Genomic DNA, 12,353 nt, shown 5'->3' with positions numbered 1-12,353 from the left:
ACTAAGTGGTTTTGTGTTACCTTTTGATCCACTGTTGACAATCCATTATTGTTGAGGCTGTCATGGCATCTTCTCAAAGGCACTCTCAGGCTTTTGGGATTTTGTCTTTTGATTCACTTAGTACTGAGTGGGTTGATGCTGCCATGACTGCTGAGCAAGGAGCTACCCGTGCAGGGAGCTACTTTAAATAAAATGAGCAGTGGAAAGATGAGGAAAGATTTGGCAAGACCAGACCCAAGACTTGCTGGCCGTGTTTGTGCCAGTAAAACACTGGAAGCTTATCTGGGTATTGAGACCAGTTTGGGAATGGCTTGCCCTTATTCAGGTAGTTTTCCTCACAAAGTAGGAAACCTCTTGTCCCCAAACCATTCCAGTTGCCAGGCTGTACCTAGGAAGATAGAAGGCTGCTCTGGTGTGAGTCCTGCCTGGAGGACAGTAAAAGTTTACTGGTGGAAGACATTGCACTGCAGTGCCCAGTAAGGTTAACACACCCTGGTGTTTTCTGATTCACACCCAGCCTGTGGCTTGTTCTGCTGCAGAGCCTGCATCTTCTCAGTGCAAAAGCTGCAGCAGCTTCAGAGTGGGGGGGAAGACAAGAACTAGGGTGGGAAGGAAGGAAATGCTACTCCTAGCTCCAGCTCTGCCCTGATTATTGCCAGCAGAAAATGAAGCCAGATGCTGCCAGTGCTAAACAGCAAGTAATTTGCATAGCTGTGTTCAAAGTGCAGTACACCAGAAATTAATTTTCTGAGCCATATCTAAATGCAATACTAAAGACTGTGGAGATGTTTTCTTTCAGGCTGTTGATTACAATCCATAGATTTCTTGTTTCAGGCTAGAGTTGGCATTTTAAACATGAAGTGAGTGAGAAACTCAAACCAGTAGAAAGGAAGAAAGAAATGAAGAAAAAAAGAGAGTTTTGAAAAAACCCCTACTTTGACTTCTGTTCTAAATTTTAAAATTGCCTTGGCATTGAGAAAGTTTATTGCTCAAGTGTCACAGAACTTGTTCATCTTCCTGAGCTAAAAATCATCAGTGAGAGATGATATAATTAAATTTAGTTCAGTAAACATAGCCCTTCAGAAAAGAAGTAAGGGACAACTATTTATTGAAGTAGCTTTAAGCCCTCACTCAAACAAGAAAAATATCTTAACTTTAACTTTCCTAGTGTATGACAGTATTTCTGAAATTTTCAGGAGTGACGTCTGGTTATAGGAGCACAAACTGAGTCACTTTCTGGGAACTCTCCTTTTTGATCCAAGAAAGTACAATCTTTTGGAATTGCAAGTTGACAGCAGCTTCTGATTTAAGACATTATTAAAGTGCTATAAAAACCACCAACAGTAATTTCATTACTATTCTGATTGCATTGAATTTTAAGTAATACAAGAGAATAATGAAATGAGAGGCAAGTTTAAAGATGCAGGTGTTTTCAAAGAACAATGATCCATATATCCTGCATTTCATATTTCCACACTCTAGAAGAAGAGTTATTTTGGTTGGGATTTATATCATTGTTTTATTTAATTTACATAATTTTCCCTCTGGTTACTCATATTCAATAAATGTTAACTTAATAATACGGATTCTAGGTCAGTCACCAACGTCACCATCTGAGTGCACTCTAGTACTAATTTTGGAGAAAGAAAAAAGCAATAGGCAGGAAGCTGAAAGAGAGTTTAAAGAGAGTTAAAAAATGTTAAATGTGATAATGAAGTCTTGGCAGCCTCTGCCACCAAGTGGTCATTCAGCAATTTACAGTGGATCTGGTGTCCTGTTACTGGTACACATAAGAAGATCTAATGAAGTTACACACTTCTGATTTACCTGCCAACTTTCAAGGTAGCTAATTAAAGGTACATTATTATCTCAAAGCTGTGCTGGAGGGTGAAGGTTAAGATGAAGGCATTACAGTGTGCCTGGTTTTACAAGTTTACAGTGTCATAACTCATCTGGCCACATATTACCAATTTTGCTATTTCACATGAAAATCAAATTGTAATTGAGCAGTGGATTAACTTTGAGGTGAAACAATGTAACATAAGTTTGAAACTGGTAACCAGCGTGACGCATTGCTTTTAAAATATGTAATAAAATACATAGTAAATAGTCAAGGCAACTGTCCTCTGCTGCTGCAGAGGAAGTGTGATCTTACTCTTATTCTAATATCTTATTTCAAAAAATGATGCATGAGAAATCCAGGAGCTGAAATAGCAGGAAGATTGTTTTTCTCTTTTGACCCAGTATTGTAGATGAGGCCAAAGAAAGTATAATCAATTCTAAAATCCTGTAAAACATAGTGATTAGATAGTGACTGTGTAAATTCACTTGTCATTATTTTTCGTTATATATCAGATACCTAGTTTAAGTTAAAACATTTTGATAAGATTATACTTTCTAATATATATTCAAAATATCTGAAGTAGCTTTATTCAAGCACGAAAAAATAGTAACTTGCCCTTTTTATACATGCCTGTCCACATGTGGATAAATATATCAGAGAAATATTAATTGTTTTTTATGTTTTACACTATTTATCTTTTATCATTACTTTTGCTTAGTCAAATAAATAAAGACTGAATAGATAAATAATGTTTTTTTTAAAGTATGGACAAATAGATTTTTGAATCTTTCTGAAGAACCGAGAATCCCCAAATTCAGTGTACACTTCCATTAATTGCTAATGAATATATTTTACCAATAGATTTAATAAATTTTTGTATCAAAATACAAGCCTGAGCTAATAGAAGGTGTCCCTGCCAATGGCAGAGGCATTGCACTACCTGTTTTTAGATGTTCCTTCCAACACAAACCATTCTGTGATTCTATGGAATGCTGGACAAAATCTAATAGTATTCAAATTATTCCCAGCGTACAGCAGCGTAAGCATGTCCACAAAAATTATATCCCAGCATATCCCACAGATATTTAACAGGCTTCAAAGTTCCTCAGTCTGCTCGACGTATTAGGACACAACATAGAGAGGTTCAATGGAAGTACAAAACGATCCTATGGGATTTGAGACCCTGCACTGATGGTCCTGTCCTTTGAAAGAGTAAAAATTGGGTTAGACCATGTATAATTTCAGGGAACTGAATTTTTAGTGACAGTCCCACTTACTCCTCATCCACATCCACCATGATTTATATTTCTTGCAGTGCCATTTGTTGAACTGGCCCCACTCTTTATCTAAAGTAATTCCATTTGGTTGTGCAGTTTCTGTTCACTGTTACTACAGCCCAGTCATTCAGCTGGAGTCCCAGGTCACCCTTTTGTGATGCCTTAGGTATTCTGTCACAGGATATATACATGAAATATACATATTGATCTTCTGTTTATTTTGCACTATAAATAATGTTTCTGTTTCAGCTTGGTCAAAGGAAGCAATCGAGTATAAGAAGCTCAGATGAAATCCACTTAAACAGTTTAAACAATCCTCCAAGACAATACCAGGTAAAAACCAGTTTATTTTTAAATAAAATCAAGAAGTAGTAGAACTGGCAGACTGATGGCATGAGGACAGTTTTGAATTTATGCTAAGTAACATGAGTCAAGAATAAATCCACAGACCTTGTATATCTCAGAAATAAATGAAATGGTTTAGGTATTTGCAGTACAGTTTGAGAGTGTTTTTCACTGCTCTTAGTTTCTTAAATGGTACCCTTATAGTGCAATGTACTTATGTGCTTTAGAAAAATGTTCTTAATTTTAGAGTTGAGTCCTCATCGGCACAATGTGAACTGAGAAATCCAAAAACAAACCCCAAATCTTTCCATTCCATTTTCTGAAGCAGATCAGCTTATTGTGGCACATCTCTACATACAAGTGCCTCAAGCACTGCAAGTGTCTGTCAGCCTTTATCCTATCAATGCAGTCTGATTTTTCTTTGCCTCCTAAACAACTGCAATGAACCTTTGTGCAGTTAACTATAAAGAGACCCAGCACAGTCCTCATAAATCTCAGCTATTCTGGTCCAGAGACTGCTTCTTTCCTTCCTGTAATACTACAAAGTGGGTGGAAAGGAAGAAGCAAGAGGTGCCTGGGCAGTATAAAAGGACAATCTGAATGAAAAAGGTACAGAAAATGAGTATACTTTATTGATCACAAGAGAGACTTTCCCTTGGGCAGGCTAGCTCCGCTCCACTTTTATGTTATGCAGTGTCTACAGGAGTCTGTTCCAAAAACTCCCTCACTTTTTCACAGCCAATTTCATTATGATGCAGGGATAGATACTAAGATTAAAAATGTACCCCATAAACATGTGTAGTGTGACTTTGTATTTGAAAGATTCTTGGATCATTATAATAAACAGTACAGCTGCTGACCTTGCAAGCGTGACTGCAGTGATGGCCTGGGACCACTAATCTGAGATGACTCACCTCAAAACCAGCTCTGGTCAGCTCTATTATTGTGGAGACAAAAGTAGACATATAAATCTATTAATGTTTTCTATCTTAAAATGGAAAAGAAGAAGTATTGTGTTGTCATGGACTACACCCTATGAAAATATTAAAGCCAAAGGCAGAAATACATATCCTAAAACGTAGTTGGATACCTTGTTCTTTTTTAAGTCATTTGAACTGTTGGGAGAATCAGGGCCAGAATTCATTTTTTTTCCTGGAAAGGTAAAATTTACAATAAATTTGCTGGCCTAGAGTCCCCTTATTATTAGCAGAGAGGTTGGTCATTCTCATGGTATGAGCTATTTGATCACTTTTAGTTGTCTCAGATGAGCTGTGCTCTCAGGTTTGCTCATTTTGTCCATAGAAGGAAATGAAGATGACAGATACATATATTTATCTTAGAAAGTTTCTGTCTTTGGTTAGATGAGTCCCAGCTGAGATACTTAAATGACTTAGAATTTTGGATCCCATTTTCTGTACATTGGGAAAGCATAACTTAGCAAATATATCAAAATAGGTTCAAATAAACTAACAACAAAAGGATTTAGCAACTAGCAATGCTAAGCAGGGTCATTATCATCTTTGGGTAACAGTAAAGGCCAGATGGCTTCATCTATTTGGAGATCAAAGATGCAACTGTATTAATAGCTCTTACAACCTCCAGTAGTAGGTTTAAGCTTTTGAATTGCAGCATTCATAAGATTGTCTTTAGTCCTCTAACTTTCAAGTGTGTATATATATATATATATATATATATATATATATATGCAGAATCATAGAGGTTAAATATCACCTGCAGATGAAAGCAGAGATTTTACATTCAATTTCTTTAATGTGTCAAATTTTACACTGAAGTATCTGAATACAACAGAAGGTAACAGAGGTGTCATCATTTAACCCATCTGTCAACCACACACTTGCTTACTCACTGTCCCCACGCTGCCCCTTTCAAGTGCATGGGGTGAGGAGGAGAATCATAAAAGGTAAAACTTGTGAGTTGAGATAATGATACTTCACTAATTTAAATAAAGGAAAAGAAAGCAGTAGTAGTGGTAGCAGCAGTAGTAATGAAAAGGAGAGATAGAGGAACAGTGATCAGCCCTCAAGGCCAAGCCTCCCCCAGTTTCTATTCTGAGCATGATACTTTATGGTGTGAAATATTCCTCTGGCCAGCTTGGTTCAGCTGTCCCAACCATTCTCCCTCCCAGCTTCCTGTGCACCTGCTCAGCAGCAGAGCATGAGGCATTGAAAAGTCCTTGCCTTTGGGTAATCACTGCTCAGCAACAACTAAACCACCAGGGTGTTATCAACACTATTCTCGTACTAAACCCAAACTCACACTGTACAAGCTACTAAAAGGAAAATTAACTCTGTCCCAGCTGAAATCAGGAAGAGAGCTCTTACTTTGAAATGTCATAATAATACTAGTCCAACTAAGAAAACTCCTTTTTCCTTTCTTTGTTTCTTCTCTGCAGAAAATAATGAAGCGTCTAATTAAAAGATACGTGTTGAAGGCTCAGATCGATAAGGAAAGTGATGAAGTCAATGAAGGTGAGTATGCTGAGGAATTGTATATTTCATCAGAGAATCAAACTAAAGTGATTATAGATTTCCAAAATACTTAATCCACCTCACATGTTTACAAGTACAAGAGGTAAAATTAACATGCTGTTGAAGAGGGGATGGGATTTATGTCTTTTCTCTCCCATCAGAAACTATCACTGATCTGACAAGCAGTAAAATGTGTTGCTACATCTAGTAATAATAGAATCATAGAATAGTTTGGTTTGGAAGGGCCCTTAAAGATCATCTGGTTCCTTAAAGATCTGGCGGGCTGGGCAGTGATGGATTAATGATTGGATTCAGTGATTTTAGCGGTCTTTTCCAATTCTGTTACTATGATTCTGTGATGTCTCTTGCAGCAGAACAGCATCTTCCATCAAATAGATCATGTGAGTTTTGTGAACTCATGGTCTCTCACACTTTTGCCTTCAGATTTCCTTGATTCCTGAACTGCATCTTTGTTTTCCTATCCCCAAGACCCCATTCCACTGAGGTTAGCTCAGCTGGTCAGAGCATGGTGCTAACAACATCAAGATTCTGGGTTTAATCCCTGTGTGGACCATTCACTTAAAGCTGGACTCAATGGTCATTGTGGGTCCCTTCCAACTCAGACTATCCTGTGATGCACCAATGGGCAGCTACTTCTGTAGCTACTTCTGCTTCTGTTTCAACAAAGAAATACAGAAAAAAACCATAATTGTAAGATATTTGGGTATGCTGTTTTTTCTTTTGTTAATATTGTGATCTTTTAAAATCTGTTACAGGTGAATTGAAGGAAATTAAACAGGACATCTCAAGTCTCCGGTATGAACTCCTTGAGGAGAAATCTCAGAATTCTGAAGATCTGGCAGAACTTATAAGGAAACTTGGGGAAAAACTGTCACTCGACTCTAAGGAAGAAGAAAGCAAGAGATAACCAAAATAAGATATGCAACAGAATGTTAACAATTCACTTAAAGCCATATTTCTGTTTTCCTCAAGTCTAGCTCACATTTCTAAAAAAGATTCAGAAATTAAATCATTCCAATTCTTTATTGAAAGAACACAGTGGCAAATCCTCTAGATCTACAGTAGGGAGACCATACCACTTCAGTAAAGATATTTATTCTTTACCTGCTGAAGAATAGTTGATTTGAGATAATTCAAGTACTCAATTTACCATCTGGAATTCCAGTGGAATCTTGATGAGATCGGCCATGAAGGATTAAAAGAATAGATTGAAACTTTTCCTATGTTAACTGTTTATTTTTTGCAAATTTCCTTTTGTAACCATTCTTACGTATATTTTAGTGAAGCAAAAGAGAAAAATCCAGGCTTTTAAATATATACATATATCAAAACCTATTTCATTTTTCCAGCATTCCCAACTAGCAAAAAAAGAAAAAAAAGCTAACTCCCTTTCTTAAGAATGTGTAGGATATTAAAATAAACTTATGAACGTTTCCATGTAGAAGTAGATATCAGGACACTCAGAGCACTGTGTTGTATTTTCCCTACTGATCCCTGTCAGCATTGGAGTATCCTGTGAGATACCTAGGTTCCAATGGGAGTCAGTGCATTAGGAAAGAAATATTTTTCACCAAGTTTATTGAAAAGCTAATTCTGAGGCTGGAAGAAAACTTTCTTTAACCCAAAATAATTAACCCTTGATGTTCCAATCTGTTTCAGAATTCCCAAGTTCTCCAGCTTTTATGTCTTGAACTGAACCTCCAAAACTGCAGGTTAGGGGTTTGAATGCAACATTTTTTTTTGAGGTGGAAGATACTAAAGTGTTAAGTGCAAACCTCTTTTTGAATTCTGGGAATGTCATGCGTGGGGGATCATGTTTCTCTATGTTAAACTTGTTTAAATGATTAAATTTTCTGCAGACAAATGGATAGCAAACAAAACAGTCTTCTTGCAAAAAATTATGAAATCTTCTCTTCTCTGGATTTGCATCCCTTGTCCTTTTTTCCACTGGTGACAGCTCAGCTCTTGTGCTGTATTTTTTAGGACTCTTTTAATGAAGAATCTTCACTCCATGTGGTAAAGAAAGCTCCAACATTTTCACCCTGCCCACTGCAATAGTTAAAAGTCTCTTTCTGTTAAACTGCAGATGAGCTATCCCATGCTCTGTCTGGCTGTTTGTTGTGTAACAATGTCCATGCAGGACAGTCAGATGGTTTCTGTCTTTCCAGATAGAAACAGCATAAATTCCATTCCATAATTTTTCCCTTGGTTAATAGAGTAATTTGTGTTTCTCTCTTTGGACAGTCACTAATTCTGAATCTGTTATAAACATACATTACATTGGGCATCTCTGCTTCTCTTTAAGCTTTTTTTTTTGAGATTAGTGAAAGGGCTGTGAAAAACTAAAACATGGCATCCAGGTGTATAACACACCTGTAAAAGACTTGTATGAAACAAGACTTTAAAAGGCTTGTCAGTAATTGCTTTAAAATTAGCTTTGTGAAACTTACGTACTGTGGAATGTATTAGAATGTTTCTGCCTTTCCCTTTCAGGCTGGAGATTATTTTTATTGGGTCTAGATTAGCTTCCAGCTGGATTTATTGATAGTTCTTTTTTAAAAATTGTTGATGGAATCACTGTGTATTTTCAGGGAAAAAAGACATATTAGAATGGGTTTTGAAATCGCTTGGAGACAGGTGGAGGTGGGGGAGTGAGGTCAGCTTGCCCCGTGAGTGTTTGTCACGCTTTGGAGGAAGAGCTTGGCACGAAAGTTTAGCCACAAGGGGAGTATGGGGAGCAATGTGTGTCCTGTGGGCCTCAGGTGCAATGAACTCAGGGTTTAGAAACTTCTAAGGTTTCTTCCTCTGACGGAGAAGGAGGAAGGTGAGGATTCAAAGGCAGTAGAGCACAGGCAACTGGTGTGACCTCAGGCTGGAGGCAGTGTGATGGTAACTTCACTGCATTTTGGCTCCTGGATGGTTCCTGGCCATCTCCCTTGGCCAGGACTGGCCTCTGCATTGAAGTTCTACCTGAGGATTTTGGACCTGGTTTTCTGAAACAGTGGGCAGTTCATTCAGCTCCACTGAAGGGCTGTGTTAGGGGCCATGCTGCTCAAAGCACATCTCCCATCTGAGAGAAGCTCTTCAGAAAATCTGTTGGTCAGGATCAGAGGTAACAGGGACAGTCAGTGTTCACTTTCAATAATCAGAAGTCTTAATTTTTGGTCATTGTAACAAACAATTTGGATCTGCTGTAGTGCTCATTGATGGTAAACCCTCACTCTCCATAAACCCAGAGAGAGGAAATACATATACACAGTTTGAGATCCAGGCACTTTTAAAGTGAAGATTTTTATTACAGAGGTCAAATGTACACTGTGAATTTGTTTAAACTCAAAATTTGATGTACCTTAAAACGATAAGATCGTAATGTATATATTGTATTTCATGAAGAAAATACATATGGATTTTTTTAATCATTGAAGATATTTTATATGTAGTTATTACTCATTGAACAATTTGTTAAATATATTGGAAGAGGTCTATTGCCAAATGTAGTGTGACAAGCAATGTAGTATTTAAAATGAGCACAATACCAAATATATTATGCTGATTAAAAAAAAAAATTAAATGTACCAAACTAAAAATGCCTTTGTGATCCATTGTATGAACATTTTGGTATTTCACTGGGAACCTTTGGCTGCTCCCACTTGGAAGACTGATATGGTAAAAAACTTTCATTTGCTAACAACACTAATATTAAAAAAAACATTTCAAAGAAGTCTTTTCATACTTAATTAGACTCAAGGCCAAGTATTTTGCCTCTTGTGACTGTGCCTGATGCTAGATGTTTCAGAACATTTGCAGTAACATAATTTTCACCTTACATAGTTCTCCTTTTCGTTTCTAATAAAACAATAATTTGATCAGAAGATATTTCCAGATTTTTTTTTGTGAATTATTAGGATAAGAAGATAGTTTGCTACCTAAGCTACTTAATTTTTTCTTTAAACCTTGTTAATTACTTGAGCTTAGCAATTCTGTTTCTGTAGCAGCAACTTCCACATCTAAACCAGACCTGCTATGAAGTATTGCCTTTTATGCATTTTTTTCCCCGAGTATGTCTTAAACTTGAATTATGAAATATCATCAGTGAATTTCGTCATCCCTAAATCTCCTTTCTGTTCACCCAAATGTATTTCACTAAAAGGTATGGAAGGACTTGAGAACTTCTGAAGCCAAGACAATGAAGTGAGAAAATCCCCAAATCAATGTCTGTGCAAGGTTTTCCCACACTGTTCTGGATATTGAGAAAATATTGAGAAAAAGCTTTTACATCATGGAGGACTGGAAATTTTATTAGAGATCAATCATGCAATGCAAGCCTAAGGTCCCCAAGATTTACAGTGACAGATGCTGAGAAAAAGCTACAGGATTTCAAATTAAAGTTCTGACATTCCAGGTAAAAATCTGCTGCATTACACCATGTTTTAGAGCGCTGACAGGCCAAGCCAGTGAATGCTACTGGTTTTAGAAGTGGCATCTACAGATTCATCTGATTTTAGACGACAGCCGTGAAGACTTATGCAACTGAGCTTGTCTAGTCTTTCTTTGTGTTCAGTGGATAGAAATGGTCAAAGGCATGATTTTGTGTCATCTTAAGGTAGACAGGTATTCCAGATAAGTCATATAGTAGAAGTGACCATTTATCTCCTTTTACTCTGAAAAAGCCACTCTAGCTATTAGCAACATTTCTATTGAAGTGTAAGTCCCAGTTTGTCAGAAATCAGCACTCAGCTCATGAGCACTACCAGGCCATGAACCATCACAAATTATTGTCTCATTGGAAGGGCTTGAACTGATGGGGACAGTCACTGAGAAGGGCAGGATCTAACTTGCCTTCCCAAGAATCCATCCCATCCCCCAGGGATGATGGATGAGCTGGGATCTTCTTTGCTCTGCACCATTTTCATTTTTCCTTCTTCATTCGTGTTGCTGTGGGTCAGCATAAACAAAAGCACCCATTAACCAAATCTATCACAAACATGACCAAAACTCTGTTACAGAGCACATGGCAACTAAATTCTTGTTGCCAATCCAGGACCTTTCTGAAAAAGAGAAGTTTATATCTCATGTTTTAGTACATTGGGGTGAGCATATATTTTCAATATTATTTTTTCAAAGCTTAAAATACATAGCTTAATCTTGGCAGTTCTTCAGCCATAGCAGCTGTATCCTGTAATTTACTAGGAACATGTTCTCATGACTTCTGTGTCCCAAAATGCAGTTTAGTACAACAAAATCTTGCATTTGCTTCTTAGAGATTTCCCTCAGGCTTGAAATTTCTATCTGAACATTATAATTAATACATTACAAACCACATAATCTGAAACTGTACCCATTTGCAGAACAGAAGAAATTGTTCTTCCAGTGTAAATTGCTAGTTTTTCATGTAAATATTTAACACTTTTAAAAATTTGTTATAAGCTGCCTGGTGTGAATAATCTATCTAAGTACTTGTGTTCCTGCTGAAATTTTAATTTGGCTTGTACAAAATAGAATTCACAAAGTTTGTGCTTGGAAAACTACTTGTGCTTCAGAAGCTCATCTCAAAAGAGAAGTTAATTGAGGCTGAGGTGTGTACCTTGAGCTCCATGCTCTTAGAAGGCCAAGGAATCCCATGCACTGTTCTTCCCTGGTGTATGAGTAACCTCAAAATATTTCTTTTTTTTTCTCTTGTTTCCTAGTTACCATGAGTACCTCAAAATATTTCATTTATTCTCTTGTTTCAATTTTTGCAAAAAGCCAAGTTTCCTGTTCCTTTTCCTGTTCTTGTCACCATCTTGTCACCATATGACAGTGCAGTAGGGATCAAAAAGTACAAATTTTCAGTGTTTTCTCTGTCCAAGGAGATGTATTTAAGTAGTATTTTGTTTTGGTTTAAGCTTTTGAATATTCTGTGATTTAGTTCCTTGACATTTACACCTTGCTACTTTAATCAATGGAACTCCAATCAAAGTAATTGAAGATCAGTTCATATTGTATTCAAAGTAAAATGCAGCAGATAAATCATTATCAATGTTAATAGCAATATTTTTATGCCCTTTTATATATGAACACTTTTATACCATTCTGATGCTTAATTGTGCTTTATAAACAAGTATATCCTAGTAGGTTTGCAAAGGGCAAAGGGCATAAAAAAAGTGACAAACAGTCCAAAAACTTTTTGTTAGTAGGCAAATCCTACTCACTCTCAGATACAAATAAATGTATTTTCCTATGACCCTTGTTAAACCAGCTCAATCTCTGTTATTCAGCTTCTTCATTTATGCCAGGAGAAAATTAAACTAATTGATGTCAACATGCTCAGATAAGTGATTTGATGAATTAATGAAGAAAAAAGTTCACATCTTTCTCAAAGGGAGTATTTTTTTTTTC

At 36.8% G+C, this 12,353-nt stretch overlaps 1 protein-coding gene across 1 annotated transcript in view; it reads left to right on the top strand.

Moving 5' to 3' along the window:
- Nucleotides 1-9,847, top strand: part of TRPC6 (transient receptor potential cation channel subfamily C member 6) — a 77,605-nt gene extending 67,758 nt beyond the window's left edge. The window contains exons 10-12 of the mRNA XM_059838604.1: nucleotides 3,370-3,453; nucleotides 5,879-5,954; nucleotides 6,731-9,847. Coding sequence (XP_059694587.1) covers nucleotides 3,370-3,453; nucleotides 5,879-5,954; nucleotides 6,731-6,882 — 312 coding nt within the window. The 3' untranslated portion in view covers nucleotides 6,883-9,847. The remainder of the gene's footprint in view (nucleotides 1-3,369; nucleotides 3,454-5,878; nucleotides 5,955-6,730) is intronic.
- Nucleotides 9,848-12,353: the final 2,506 nt, after the last annotated feature.

This window comes from Haemorhous mexicanus, chromosome 2 (assembly GCF_027477595.1).
Source record: "Haemorhous mexicanus isolate bHaeMex1 chromosome 2, bHaeMex1.pri, whole genome shotgun sequence".
In the NCBI taxonomy this organism is placed as follows: domain Eukaryota; kingdom Metazoa; phylum Chordata; class Aves; order Passeriformes; family Fringillidae; genus Haemorhous; species Haemorhous mexicanus.
The sequence above is the reverse complement of the archived record's forward strand: the minus strand, read 5'-3'. Positions and strand labels throughout refer to the sequence as shown.